At 49.2% G+C, this 15,527-nt stretch overlaps 1 protein-coding gene across 5 annotated transcripts in view; it reads right to left on the bottom strand.

Annotated features, from left to right (window-relative positions):
• Nucleotides 1–577: 577 nt before the first annotated feature.
• CCAR2 (cell cycle and apoptosis regulator 2) overlaps nucleotides 578–15,527 on the bottom strand; it is a 566,602-nt gene continuing 551,652 nt past the window's right edge. For all 5 annotated transcript variants that reach the window (XM_069214048.1, XM_069214051.1, XM_069214050.1 and 2 more), the window contains one exon: nucleotides 578–2,980. In XM_069214048.1, the coding sequence (XP_069070149.1) occupies nucleotides 2,852–2,980 (129 nt within the window). In that variant the 3' untranslated portion in view covers nucleotides 578–2,851. The remainder of the gene's footprint in view (nucleotides 2,981–15,527) is intronic.

Raw genomic sequence — 15,527 nt, 5'->3', positions numbered from 1 at the left:
CCTGACGTTGCTTAGAGCAGCGTCAGGTTTGGCTGGGAGCCTGCGCAGGCTTTATCCAGCCCAGCCAAAGAGCCCTGTGCACATGTGTGTTTGGCCGGCCCAAGGCGACCGGCCAAACACACATGCGCTCTGAGGGGGGAGTGCTGAGCACTCTCCCCAGTGCATGTCATCCCCGTGGCCCTGTCCCCTTTCCTCCCAAAAACTATTATAAGCACAGTTTATGATTGTTCTTTGGGAAAAGGTTTGCAGCTGCAGGCAGGAGGTGGTGATGCTCCTCCGCCCCTATGAAGGAGCCGCCCCTGATATCTCACCCAGAAGATGAACGTGGATTTGTTTAATTGTGGAGGACACTATTACGTACATAACTAAGGGAAAATGTATGTAGGATTGTGAAAAATTATGATGCTTTTCTGTTCAGGTCTCGTTCTCAGAAACCAGACAGGAGCTTAGTCAAGGCACTTCCTTGTGCATGCATGCAATATGTAACGTTGTCAGGGCTAGACTTCTGGACAGAGTACATCTGTGGGGCAGGGCAGCAACACACACCCCATACAGACTTAAGACGCTTCACCGAACATGTATTTCATGATTTAATCAACAGGTCATTAAGATCTAGCAGGGATAACATCACTCATTACACACAATGCACAAGGACGCATTTTGGCATGGTGGGGGTGGGGGGTAATTTGATCTTGAGAACTAAAAACACACTTTGATATAGCCTGTTTCAGTGTTTTGGGTATTCAAAGGTTATTTTCAATACTGACAACTCATTGATGGCCATGACGAGAGGCCTCATCAACAATGCCTCGCTCTGTAAGCTAAATACCTCCAGGCCAGGTAAACCCATCAGACAATGACATGTGAGGTGCAGTTTGGTAGTAGAGGGAGGAGCTACACTAACTGTAGAACCAGGTCAAGCTGCACTAGCTGTGCTAATTGGCACTAGCATGGTATTCCTTTTGTGATATATCATTTAAAACATAGTACTACGTTTTCTGGGCAAGCATGAAGATTAGACAATCGAAGGATTTGGCAGGCCTCTGTGCCAGAACCCATACCCATTAGTGAAGGAGATTCTTGATCTCTCCAACAGTTGTTGCACAGTGCAGAAGAATATCCGGTTTCTGCAATATCTAGCAGAAAGAGTGGGTAAATATTGCTTTAATAGTGGTGACTTTCTAATCCTCATCGACAACACAACTTGTAAAGGTCGAATAAAGTGGCAACACCATAAAAATGTACCTATTTAATCAGGGCAGTGAAGGGGCGACTTTGATATTGAACGTACTAAATGTGATCTCGTTTTGAGGTTGACAAATGATATTTCAGTATATATGCTAACAAACTAAAAAACATCCAAGACAGGACCTGGACCAAATGTAGTTTTGGCTGTACTGACTCTCCCCAGACTATGAGGATATTGGTTAATCCCACCCACAACGGCTAGGTATATCTGCCCTTGGCCATAGGAAATAAATACTTGCACATTTGAGGTAACCGATAACCTTGAATGCCTACACACACACACACAACACTCTACCAAACAGCAACACAAGTGGACCATAAAGGCCTGCCTCTGTTTTTAAAGGAAGGCATGTATCATTCTCAAATTTAAACCTGTTTACTTCACTTCCTTCAGGAGCAGGGTGTCAGGGTAAAACTGCAGCGTTCCCTGTATGCTCATCTGTGGCGAACACATACACTCTGAAGAGTTTTGGGTATAGAAGAGAGAATAAGAAAGGACATGAGAGATCAAGTGTTAGCACATGAGTGTCAAGACAGATGTTGGACCACACTAACTGCTAACATTCTCATGGACATCAAGTAAAAGCACAATCTTCAAGGAAACAACCTGCGAAACACACACATCACAAGGCAGCTCAGAAATGTTTTACACTGTGCAGCACTGCTTGCACATATTAGTCCATAACACTAAAGTCTTCAGTGGTTTCTCAGGGACAGATTCGTGGCACATATCAGAGACAGCATTACAAAGCTTGGTAGTACACGTTGGGAGCCTTGGCTCAGTATGGTTCTGCATTCCCTGGCAGTGCATTTCACTGTTCTAAGCTTAGTTGCATTGAGGATGGTTGTGCTCCTTGAATAGAATTCTTGAGCAGTGTCTCTGGTCTTTTGCAATTCTTTTTTGGGTTTAGACTGGTTGTATTCATTGAGCAGTGTGCCTTGTATGATTGTGGTCGTAGCTGGCGCTCAAGCTGGTATGACAATTCCTGCAGCAGTGCATTGAAGTCCCTGCTGCAGAAGGTCATAGCAAGTTATTTGAGTTTCTTGGACAGTGTCTGAGTTCAAAGTATTGGGTTTGGATGGCTCCAGTTTTAGGGCTGTCTCCAATGTCTGTTGAGAGCTGGGTTTTAGACTTGCTGCATTCCTTTGTCAGTGCCCTATCTCTGCTGGATATCTTGCCTCAGGACTAAGTCTACTCGGTGTTCCAGGGGTAAGGACCTTGTATGATTGAGGGTTTGTATGCGTCTCTGGCTGTATATTTGTAGGGTAGTGGCCTGGTTCAGGAGGAGGTCTTGCCTGTGGATTGGGCATGATGTGTTGCTATGGGAACGCACCTAGTACATTAAACTTATTTACTTTGTTGTATATTTTCTTAGGCAGTGTCCCTGGTCAGTTGGAAGCCTTGGTTGGGCTCAGGATGGTTGTCTTCCTTCAACATCGTCCCCTCACTGTTGGATGGCTTGGCTGTGATACGGCTTTTTCTGTTTAGCAGCAAACATCTTCACCTAACTGCTTGTCAAAAATTCAGCCTCCACTTGGCCAAGCTGAGCCCAAGGTTCAAACTTGAGGGACTGCATGTCCAGTGTCCCACCTTCCTATAGAGCTAATCGGTTTCATTGATGGGCTGTGCCTCCTTTGTATCCTCATCAGTCACATCCACATCCTTCTGCGTGCTGCTCACCTCCTTGTCTTTCACATCCTTCTGTTGCTTCGGATTTAGGCAATAATTGGTCTGAAGAGAACAAGAAAACGTTGATTACAAGGATGCAGGGGGTTGTCAGGAGCAGACCACACCTCATACAGAACCCCAAACATATTACCAAGTCTATCCAAAGGCTAGCACACAACCTAGACAAACAAGTTACTTACTTTTGGTAATGCTCTTTCTGGTAGATCCTCTAGTGAACAAAATGGTTACTTACCAGTAGGAGTAGTTTTGAGGCCTGAAGAGTTTATTTATTGACCACCATTTGGTGGTAATTCCATCATCTGTGATACACCAGCATCCCAGAAATTCCCGTGCATGGTCACATCTTTCGATTCTTTACTCTCCTGGCAGCAGTCCTAGCTAGAACGCCCATTGACGTGTTGCTCACCTCGACTGTTTCCTGTTCCGGTGAGGCTGGTGAGCCACATGTGAATCCACAAAACTCTTCAGGCTGCAAAACTACCACTGTTTAAGTAACCATTTTGTTTTGCAGCAGGATTCCTTTATCTGGATTCACATGCTGTGCATCTGATTACATAGGAGTATTTGGTTCCTTGGGGGATGATGGGTTGAAATGTGGGTGGTTTGGCAAACAGGTGTGGAAGCACTGCCCCACCTGTGCTTACCAGGTCCCCAGTGATTGTGCTCTCTCCTCCACATTTAGTTGCCTTGGTACTCCTTACACCCCCACAAATGGCATACTGGTGTACCACTAAGTTCCTAGTTTATGGTACCTAGAGCATTGGGTTAACAGCCCCTCCCCCCCATGGGCTGCAGCATGTATTATGCCACCCAAGGGAGCCCATGAAAACTGCGTCTGCAGACCTGCCATTTGCAGCCTGTGTGAAAAGGTGCATGCATCTTTTCACTGCTTGTCACTACACCCAGTCACTGTAAGTCACTCCTATGGTAGGCCTGTCCAGCACAAAAGGCAGGGTGCAGGCTCCCTGTGTGTGTGGGGACCCCTGCATGAGTAGAGGTGCCCCTATGAACTCCAGTTATAATTCCACTTTGTAAGTGCAGGAATTCAGCTATGTACTGGCCACACATTACTACCTGTGGTCTGGCTACATAATGGTAACTCCAAACATAGGCATTTTTAGTTTCAATTTAGTATCAAACATGTCGGAATCATTCCCCAATATTTATGCCAGCAATGGGGGCATGATCCCAAGCACTCTGGAGGCTCCCCAGAGGACCCCCCAGTAATGCTCCTGTAGGAAGTTGGCTCTGTATGTGCTATTTCAAAGTAAGGAATAGCATGCACAGAGTCCAAGGGTTCCCCTTAGAGGTAAGATAGTGGCAAAAAGAGATAATACTAATGCTCTATTTTGTGGTAGTGTGGTCGAGCAGTAGGCTTATCCAAGGAGTAGTGTTAAGCATTTGTTGTACATACACATAGGCAATAAATGAGGTACACACACTCAGAGACAAATCCAGCCAATAGGTTTTTGTATAGAAAAATATCTTTTCTTAGTTTATTTTAAGAACCACAGGTTCAAATTCTACATGTAATATCTCGTTCGAAAGGTATTGCAGGTAAGTACTTTAGGAACTTCAAATCATCAAAATTGCATGTATACTTTTCAAGTTATTCACAAATAGCTGTTTTAAAAGTGGACACTTAGTGCAATTTTCACAGTTCCTAGGGGAGGTAAGTATTTGTTAGGTTAACCAGGTAAGTAAGACACTTACAGGGCTTAGTTCTTGGTCCAAGGTAGCCCACCGTTGGGGGTTCAGAGCAACCCCAAAGTCACCACACCAGCAGCTCAGGGCCGGTCAGGTGCAGAGTTCAAAGTGGTGCCCAAAACACATAGGCTAGAATGGAGAGAAGGGGGTGCCCCGGTTCCGGTCTGCTTGCAGGTAAGTACCCGCGTCTTCGGAGGGCAGACCAGGGGGGTTTTGTAGGGCACCGGGGGGGACACAAGTCCACACAGAAATTTCACCCTCAGCGGCACGGGGGCGGCCGGGTGCAGTGTAGAAACAAGCGTCGGGTTCGCAATGTTAGTCTATGAGAGATCTCGGGATCTCTTCAGCGCTGCAGGCAGGCAAGGGGGGGATTCCTCGGGGAAACCTCCACTTGGGCAAGGGAGAGGGACTCCTGGGGGTCACTTCTCCAGTGAAAGTCCGGTCCTTCAGGTCCTGGGGGCTGCGGGTGCAGGGTCTCTCCCAGGCGTCGGGACTTTAGGTTCAAAGAGTCGCGGTCAGGGGAAGCCTCGGGATTCCCTCTGCAGGCGGCGCTGTGGGGGCTCAGGGGGGACAGGTTTTGGTACTCACAGTATCAGAGTAGTCCTGGGGTCCCTCCTGAGGTGTTGGATCGCCACCAGCCGAGTCGGGGTCGCCGGGTGCAGTGTTGCAAGTCTCACGCTTCTTGCGGGGAGCTTGCAGGGTTCTTTAAAGTTGCTGGAAACAAAGTTGCAGCTTTTCTTGGGGCAGGTCCGCTGTCCTCGGGAGTTTCTTGTCTTTTCGAAGCAGGGGCAGTCCTCAGAGGATGTCGAGGTCGCTGGTCCCTTTGGAAGGCGTCGCTGGAGCAGGATCTTTGGAAGGCAGGAGACAGGCCGGTGAGTTTCTGGAGCCAAGGCAGTTGTCGTCTTCTGGTCTTCCTCTGCAGGGGTTTTCAGCTAGGCAGTCCTTCTTCTTGTAGTTGCAGGAATCTAATTTTCTAGGGTTCAGGGTAGCCCTTAAATACTAAATTTAAGGGCGTGTTTAGGTCTGGGGGGTTAGTAGCCAATGGCTACTAGCCCTGAGGGTGGGTACACCCTCTTTGTGCCTCCTCCCAAGGGGAGGGGGTCACAATCCTAACCCTATTGGGGGAATCCTCCATCTGCAAGATGGAGGATTTCTAAAAGTTAGAGTCACTTCAGCTCAGGACACCTTAGGGGCTGTCCTGACTGGCCAGTGACTCCTCCTTGTTTTTCTCATTATCTTCTCCGGCCTTGCCGCCAAAAGTGGGGCCTGGCCGGAGGGGGCGGGCAACTCCACTAAGCTGGAGTGCCCTGCTGGGCTGTGACAAAGGGGTGAGCCTTTGAGGCTCACCGCCAGGTGTCACAGCTCCTGCCTGGGGGAGGTGTTAGCATCTCCACCCAGTGCAGGCTTTGTTACTGGCCTCAGAGTGACAAAGGCACTCTCCCCATGGGGCCAGCAACATGTCTCTGGTGTGGCAGGCTGCTGGAACTAGTCAGCCTACACAGACAGTCGGTTAAGTTTCAGGGGGCACCTCTAAGGTGCCCTCTGTGGTGTATTTTGCAATAAAATGTACACTGGCATCAGTGTGCATTTATTGTGCTGAGAAGTTTGATACCAAACTCCCCAGTTTTCAGTGTAGCCATTATGGTGCTGTGGAGTTCGTGTTTGACAGACTCCCAGACCATATACTCTTATGGCTACCCTGCACTTACAATGTCTAAGGTTTTGTTTAGACACTGTAGGGGTACCATGCTCATGCACTGGTACCCTCACCTATGGTATAGTGCACCCTGCCTTAGGGCTGTAAGGCCTGCTAGAGGGGTGTCTTACCTATACTGCATAGGCAGTGAGAGGCTGGCATGGCACCCTGAGGGGAGTGCCATGTCGACTTACTCATTTTGTTCTCACTAGCACACACAGGCTTGTAAGCAGTGTGTCTGTGCTGAGTGAGGGGTCTCTAGGGTGGCATAAGACATGCTGCAGCCCTTAGAGACCTTCCTTGGCATCAGGGCCCTTGGTACTAGAAGTACCAGTTACAAGGGACTTATCTGAATGCCAGGGTGTGCCAATTGTGGATACAATGGTACATTTTAGGTGAAGGAACACTGGTGCTGGGGCCTGGTTAGCAGGGTCCCAGCACTCTTCTCAGTCAAGTCAGCATCAGTATCAGGCAAAAAGTGGGGGGTAACTGCAACAGGGAGCCATTTCTTTACAGCTCCTACCAGTCTTTCAGAGTCTGTGAGCAGCCCACGGTGCTGCAGCTCCTCAAACAGGATACTGCCCTCCTGCCGCTTGACCAGCTCAAGCAGGGAAAGGCAAAACAAAGCATTTCCTGTGGGAGAGGGGACACAACCTCTTCTCCTTTGGAAATAGGTGTTACTGAGCTGGGGAGGGGTAGCCTCCCTATGGCACCAAACTGCTTTCAAGCTAGCATAATCTGGTTTGCACCAGTTCAGCAACCCCCGGTTCCTGCTCTGGCACGAAACTGCACAAAGGACAGGGGAATGAACACCCTCTGACCAGATCCTTCCCTAGGTAGCTGCACAGAGCTCTGTCCGGTGGCCACTTGATTCTGCCATCTTGGAAACAAGATAGTAAGAGGCCCCTGGGAGCATCTGACTTGCTAGGCCAGGTAGACAACGTCCCTGACACCCCCTTTGATAGGTGGGTCACTTCAGAGAGTGACCAAGCCCCTTTTAGGGTTACTTAAGGGCTCCCTCGCGGGTGGGTCATCAGATTCGTTGCACATGACTCTCCAAGGAACTCTGCAAGACATCTTCTGCTACTGGCCTCTGGAACCGCTGCTAGTCTGCTTTGGAACCGCAACACGTCTGCTTCAGGAGGGAAGGCTCCCACTGCAACATTGTTTCTCCGGATCCTGCAAGAATTTTGCAACATCCAAGGCTGTGCATCTTCCAGGGTCACAAGGCCCGTTTTCACCTAGAAGCACAAAGGGATCTCCTCTTGGAGCGAAGGAGTCACTCCCCTGCATCTGCAGGCACCTCAAGGCCCTGTTCATATGGGGGCATGGTTTCTCTTTCTTGCGGACATAATGATTGAATCTGCAGGGGTGTTCCCTTTGAAACACTTAGGGTCCTGTGGGGAATGCCTGTACTTATCCATGTGACGGGTTATTGTCCTTGCAGTGGCTGGCTCTCTGAAACCAACTTCACCCTGGTAGAATATTCTGGGGATCATGGGCAGATAGAGGACTGCCTTCTGGGAAGGAACAAGGGTTTCCAGTAGGAAGAAGGATTCCTCATTTTCTTACTCTAACTGTACCCCATACGTGTCTGCTGCCCTTTAGATGAGGCTGTGGTCCAAGGACCTGTCTTCTGGGGGTGAAGACCTCGAGGGGTAGGTGTCTACACCTTTCTGTATCTAGGTCATCCACGTGTCCACGAACTGGCTGGGCACCTCGAATGCTGCTTCCTCTTTGCCTTCGAGTTTGCAGCACTACTCGTTCTTCCACGTGTAGCTCTAAGGGGTGCCGGGGCCTCCATACCTGGCTGCTCGTTCTCCCCCTCTCAGGGATTCATCAAACTTCTTTTTCCTCTGGAGAAAGGCCGCCATTTCGGCCTCGGGTCTTGGTCTTTTCTGCTTGACCTCAAACGCTCTTTGCTAGACGTAGAGTGTAGGTGGTGTCTTCCTTTTGGTGTTGCCGATTGCCTTGCCCCCGTGTCTTTGCTCTTCTACTTCATTTCCTCTCAAGCACTCGTTTGCATTGAGGGTTTCATCAAAGATTTGCTTCCATCAGTGTCCTTTGGTTGGGACTCATACAGCTCCTTAAGTTTGTGCTATCCTTCAGTTGTCAGATGTCTCAATGCTGAAGCCGCTTTCGAGAACCTTGAGTCTGAGGATGTAATGTTCATGACTAGGCATTTTTGTTACCTGCTGTCGTCTTCCCTCAGCATCTCTCACTGCCTTCCTAGACACTTCCCTTCTTTTGCCGTCAGCTGTGGCACCTTCGATGTCCCTTTCATTGGTTTAGCCTTCTCAACATTCTTCTAGTTTTTGCTGGATAGGCCAGGGTCTTTCAGGGATTCTTGTGTTTTTTGGGTGCTAGCCATGACATGGTGTGGTAGCCTCTGTCAGCGTCGTACCTTGAGAGTTTTTCGCACAAACTTGGCACAGGCTTTTCAATCTTCATCCTTGTGGTCTTTCGACAGGCCCAGATAGCAGACCTTGTGTGGATCCCTCTGCATGAACTTGTGGTGGCAGTTGGGGCAAAATTTACAAGGGATATTTTCCGCGACCCTCTGCTGCCGCCATCATCTTTATTCTCCGGCCATGGGAGCTTCACCGGTGGGGTACCATGTTGGGGTCTAGAAGGCTCATCTGTTCCAATGTTCGTCCCTTTACTTTCGATGTTCCTCGGTTTTCTTCTCCTGTTATTTCCTGGAATTCTTTGGAGCTCTTCAGTTGAGCTTCCGGTCTCAACAGTGAAAAAAGAATATGAAGATGGTGACCGCACAGGAATTTCTGGGGCGCTGTCTGGTGTCACGCAAGGATTGGACTTACCACCAAATGGTGGTGACGTCCACAACATATATATTTAAAAAAATAAAATAAAAAAAAAGTAAAAAAGGCATATGTTTCTGGAACCAACCACTTCATTAGATGCAAAGTGTAGGAAAATGGCTTCTTGTTGCAGTTACACCCCCCCACACACACTTTTTGCACTTATTGATGCTGTCTTGACAGAGTATGCTGGGACCCTGCTAACCAGGCCCCACCACCAGTGTTCTTTCACTAAAAATGTACCATTGTCTCCACAATTGGCACAGCCCTGGCACACAGATAACTCTCTTGTAAAAGGTACCAGTGGTACCAATGGCCTTGTGACCAGGGAAGGTCCCTAAGGGTTGCAGCATGTGTTGTGCCATCCTAGGAGGCCCCTCACCTAACACATGCACACTGCCATTGCAGATTGTGTGTGTTGGTGGGGAGAAAAAGGCAAAGTCGACATGGCATCTCCCTCAGGGTGCCATGCACACAAAACACTGCCTGTGGCATAGGTAAGTCAGCCCTCTAGCAGGCCTTAAAGCCCTAGGCAGGGTGCACTGTACCACAGGTGAAGCATAGCTGCATGAGCAATATGCCCCCTACTGTGTCTAAGTCCATTCTTACACAGAGTAAGAACAGTGTGGCCATATTAAGTATATGGTCTGGGAGTTGGTCAAAACGAACTCCACAGTTCCATAATGGCTACACTGAATACTGGGAATTTTGGTATCAAACTTCTCAGAATAATACATCCACACTGATGCCAGTGTTGGATTTATGACACAAATATACACACAGGGCATCTTAGATATGCCCACTGTATTTTACCCAATCCTTCAGTGCAGGACTGACTGTTCTGTGCCAGACGGCCACTGAGAGATGGGGTTCTGACCCCCTGGTGTGAGAGCCTTTGTGCTCTCTGGGGCCAGAAACGAAGCCTGCACTGGGTGGAGGTGCTTCACACCTCCCCCACCTTGCAGGAACTGCAACACCTGGCGGTGAGCCTCAAAGGCTCAGGCCTGGTGTTACAATGCCCCCAGGGCACTCCAGCCAGTGGAGATGCCCGCCCCCCTGGAAAAGCCCCCACTTTTGGCAGCAACTCCAGAGGGACAATTAGAAAAACAAGGAGGAGTTACACTCTCAGCCAGGACTACCCCTAAGGTGTCCAGAGCTGAAGTGACCCCCCCCCCCCTCCTTGAGAAATCCTCCATCTTGCTTTGGGAGGATAAGGACCAATAGGGATGTACCCCCTTCCCCAGAGGGAGTGGGCACAAGGAGGTTGTAGCCACCCTCAGGGACAGTAGCCACTGGCTACTGCCCCCTGACCATAACACACCCCTAAATTTAGTATTTAGGGGTGACCCTGAATTCAGATCATCAGATTCCTGACGACCTCAAGAAAGAAGGACTGCTGAGCTGAAAACCCTACAGAGAAGAGGAGACAGTAACTGACTCGGCCCCAGCCCTACCAGTCCATCTCCTACTTCAAAAAGCTGGAGAAAAGAAGCAACGTGTTTCTGCAGGACCAGCGACCCCAGAAAAGCCTCCAGGGGACAGCCTGCATCACCGAGGACCAAGAAACTCCAGTGGACAGGGGACCTGTCCAAAGAAAAGACCAAGCAACCAACTTTAAAAAGGGACTCACCTCACTCCAGAAGCGCAAGTCCAACTACTCTGCACCCGACGACGCCCCCAGCCAGAGTCCAGAGAAACCAACTATCCAGAGATGACCCCCAAGCGACTCCGTTGACGTGTCCACCCTGGGCTGACCTCTCTGCACACCCATGACGATGCCTGCAGAGGGAATCCAGAGGATCCCCCAGACCCCAACCACCCGGAACAAAGATATCTGACGCCTGGAGAAGCATTGCACCCGCCCGCCCCTGTGCCACTGAGGGTGGGGTTTCTGTACCTACTTGGGGCCCCTCCAGTACTCCTCCAAACCCCCCTGGTCTGCCCTCCGACAACGCAGGTACTTACCTGCAAGTAGACTGGAACCGGAGTACCCCCTGGCTCCATAGTCGCCCACGTTTTTTTGGCTCCTGTTTGACCTCTGCACCTGATTGGCCCTGGGTTGCACGTTTGAGGTTACCTTGAACCCCCAATGGTAGGCTACCTATGCCCCGGAAACTGAACTCGTAAGTGTGGTACTTACCTCAGAAACTGTACTTTACTTACCTCCCTCAGGAACTGTTGAAAATTGCACTGTGTCCACTTTTAAAATAGCTTTTTGCAATTTTAAAGAAAATTGTGTACACTATTGATTCAAAGTTAAGTATTACTATGGGAAGTACCTTTCATTTAATGCATTTACCTGCTAAAATAAACTTGTGGTTCTAAAAATAAACAATAGAATAGTTTTCTATATAAAAACCTATTGGCCTGGAGTTAAGTAATTGAGCGTGTGTTTCACTTATTCCTTGTGTGTACAACAAATGCTTAACACTACCCTCTGATAAGCCTAATTGATCGACCACACTACCACAAATAGAGCACAGTGCCCCCAATTCACTCACACAGTCTCCAGTCAGGGCATTCCTTGGCTTGACTGGGTATTACAGGAGGTTTGTGAAGGGATATGGATCCATAGTGACAGCCCTCACAGAACTTACCTCCAAGAAAATGCCCAAGAAAGTAAACTGGACTGTAGAATGCCAACAGGCCTTTGACACCCTGAAACAAGCAATGTGCACAGCACCAGTTCTAAAAGCTCCAGATTACTCCAAGCAGTTCATTGTGCAGACAGATGCCTCTGAACATGGGATAGGGGCAGTTTTGTCCCAAACAAATGATGGCCTTGACCAGCCTGTTGCTTTCATTAGCAGGAGGTTACTCCCCAGGGAGCAGCGTTGGAGTGCCATTGAGAGGGAGGCCTTTGCTGTGGTTTGGTCTCTGAAGAAGCTGAGACCATACCTCTTTGGTACTCACTTTGTAGTTCAAACTGACCACAGACCTCTCAGATGGCTGATGCAAATGAAAGGTGAAAATCCAAAACTGTTGAGGTGGTCCATCTCCCTACAGGGAATGGACTTTATAGTGGAAAACAGACCTGGGACTGCCTATGCCAATACAGATGGCCTTTCCAGGTTCTTCCACTTAGAAAATGAAGACTCTCTTGGGAAAGGTTAGTCTCATCCTCTTTTTTTTGGGGGGGGGGGGGGGGGGGGGGGGGGGGAGGTGTAAGGAAATGCCTCCTTGGCATGGTTACCCCCTGACTTTTTGCCTTTGCTGATGCCAAGTTTTGATTTGAAAGTGTGCTGAGGCCTGCTAACCAGGCCCCAGCACCAGTGTTCTTTCCCTAACCTGTACTTTTGTTTCCACATTTGGCACACCCTGGCATCCAGGTAAGTACCTTGTAACTGGTACCCCTGGTACCAAGGGCCCTGATGCCAGGGAAGGTCTCTAAGAGCTGCAGCATATCTTATGCCACCCTGGGGACCCCTCACTCAGCACAGACACACTGCTTGCCAGCTTGTGTGTGCTGGTGAGGACAAAACGAGTAAGTCGACATGGCACTCCCCTCAGGGTGCCATGCCAACCTCAAACTGCCTATGCAGTATAGAAAAGTCACCCCTCTAGCAGGCCTTACAGCCCTAAGCCAGGGTGCACTATACCATAGGTGAGGGCACCAGTGCATGAGCACTGTGCCCCTACAGTGTCTAAGCAAAACCTTAGACATTGTAAGTGCATGGTAGCCATAAGAGTATATGGTCTGGGAGTCTGTCATGCACGAACTCCACAGCACCATAATGGCTACACTGAAAACTGGGAAGTTTGGTATCAAACTTCTCAGCACAATAAATGCACACTGATGCCAGTGTACATTTTATTGTAACATACACCCCAGAGGGCACCTTAGAGGTGCCCCCTGAAACCTTAACTAACTACCCGTGTAGGCTGGTTTTAGCAGCCTGCCACACTCGAGACATGTTGCTGGCCACATGGGGAGAGTGCCTTTGTCACTCTGTGGCTAGTAACAAAGCCTGTACTGGGTGGAGATGCTTATCACCTCCCCCTTGCAGGAACTGTAACACCTGGCGGTGAGCCTCAAAGGCTCACCCCCTTTGTTACAGTACCCCAGGGCATTCCAGCTAGTGGAGTTGCCCGCCCCCTCCGGCCACAGCCCCACTTTTGGCAGCAAGGCTGGAGGAGATAATGAGAAAAACAAGGAGTCGTCACTGGCCAGTCAGGACAGCCCCTAAGGCAACCTGAGCTGAGGTGACTGACTTTTAGAAATCCTCCATCTTGCATATGGAGGATTCCCCCAATAGGGATAGGAATGTGCCCCCCTCCCCTTGGGAGGAGGCACAAAGAGGGTGTAGCCACCCTCAGGGCTAGTAGCCATTGGCTACTGCCCTCCCAGACCTAAACACACCCTAAATTCTGTATTTAGGGTCTCCCCTGAACCTAGGAACTCAGATTCCTTCAACCTAAGAAGAAGAGGACTGCTAAGCTGAAAAACCCTGCAGAGAAGACGGAGACACCAACTGCTTTGGCCCCAGCTCTACCGGCCTGTCTCCCCCCTTCTAAAGACACTGCTCCAGCGACGCTTTCCCCAGGGATCAGCGACCTCTGAATCCTCAGAGGACTGCCTGCTCTAGAAGGACCAAGAAACTCCTGAGGACAGCGGCTCTGTTCACCCAAGACTGCAACTTTGATTCAAAGGAGCAACTTTAAAACAACTTGCGTTTCCCGCCGGAAGCGTGAGACTTGCTACTCTGCACCTGACGCCCCCGACTCGACTTGTGGAGAAACACTTCAGGGAGGACTCCCCGGCGACTGCGAGACCGTGAGTAGCCAGAGTTGCCCCCCCTGAGCTCCCACAGCGACGCCTGCAGAGGGAATCCAAAGGATCCCCCTGACCGCGACTGCCTGCTTCCCAGATCCCGACGCCTGGTAAAGACTCTGCACCCGCAGCCCCCAGGACCTGAAAGATCTGAACTCCAGTGCAGGAGTGACCCCCAGGAGGCCCTCTCCCTTGCCCAGGTGGTGGCTACCCCGAGGAGCCCCCCCCTTGCCTGCATCGCTGAAGAGACCCCTTGGTCTCCCATTGATTTCCATTGAAAACCCGACGTGTGTTTGCACACTGCACCCGGCCGCCCCCGTGCTGCTGAGGGTGTACTTTCTGTGCTAACTTGGGTCCCCCCCGGTGCCCTACAAAACCCCCCCTGGTCTGCCCTCCGAAGACGCGGGTACTTACCTGCTGGCAGACTGGAACCGGGGCACCCCCTTCTCAATGGAAGCCTATGCGTTTTGGGCACCACTTTGACCTCTGCACCTGACCGGCCCTGAGCTGCTGGTGTGGTAACTTTGGGGTTGCTCTGAACCCCCAACGGTGGGCTACCTTGGAACCAAACTTGAACCCCGTAGGTGGTTTACTTACCTGCAAAAACTTACTAACTCTTACTCCCCCCAGGAACTGTTGAAAATTGCACTGTCTAGTTTTAAAATAGCTATATGTGTATTATTTGAAAACTGTGTATGCTATTTTCTTAATTCAAAGTTCCTAAAGTACCTACCTGCAATACCTTTCATTTGAAGTATTACATGTAAAATTTGAACCTGTGGTTCTTAAAATAAACTAAGAAAATATATTTTTCTATACAAAAACCTATTGGCCTGGAATTGTCTTTGAGTGTGTGTTCCTCATTTATTGCTTGTGTATGTACAACAAATGCTTAACACTACTCCTTTGATAAGCCTACTGCTCGACCACACTACCACAAAATAGAGCATTAGTATTATCTCTTTTTGCCACTATCTTACCTCTAAGGGGAACCCTTGGACTCTGTGCATACTATTCCTTACTTTGAAATAGTGCATACAGAGCCAACTTCCTACACAGGCTCTCTAGAGATAGCTGTGGATGAGCAGCCAAAGGCTTATCTAGGAGACATGCAAAGTTCATGTAATACCTCTGTAGTCACACAGCACTTACACACATGAAAGATAACACTCAGTTGTAAAAAAAATAAAGGTACTTTATTTTTGGCACAGATGACCACAAATCACTAGACAGGTGACCCACCCTTAGGAGGTAAGTAATACACTAAATACATACACTAGCAATCCGAAATAGGCATAGAAAACATTAGAAAACAGTGCAAACAGTAACAACTAATAGTGACCGTAGGGGAGCACAAACCATATACAAAAAAAATGGAACGCGAACAAGGTACCCATAGGTAAGTAAAATGTGTAGAGGGGAGCTAGGGGTATTAGAAACCCACAAAGGTAAGTACCCACAGTACCACCCCAGCAACCAGGAATGCAGGAGTAAAACACTGGATTTTTCCCAAACCACCCAAAAGGAGGAGAAGAAGAAAAAGAAGACACCCAGAGAAGACTGCAAGAAAACCAGTGGTGGATTCATGAAGAA

The sequence above is a fragment of the Pleurodeles waltl genome, chromosome 11 (assembly GCF_031143425.1).
Source record: "Pleurodeles waltl isolate 20211129_DDA chromosome 11, aPleWal1.hap1.20221129, whole genome shotgun sequence".
NCBI lineage: Eukaryota > Metazoa > Chordata > Amphibia > Caudata > Salamandridae > Pleurodeles > Pleurodeles waltl.
This window is presented reverse-complemented; position numbering and strand designations above follow the sequence as displayed.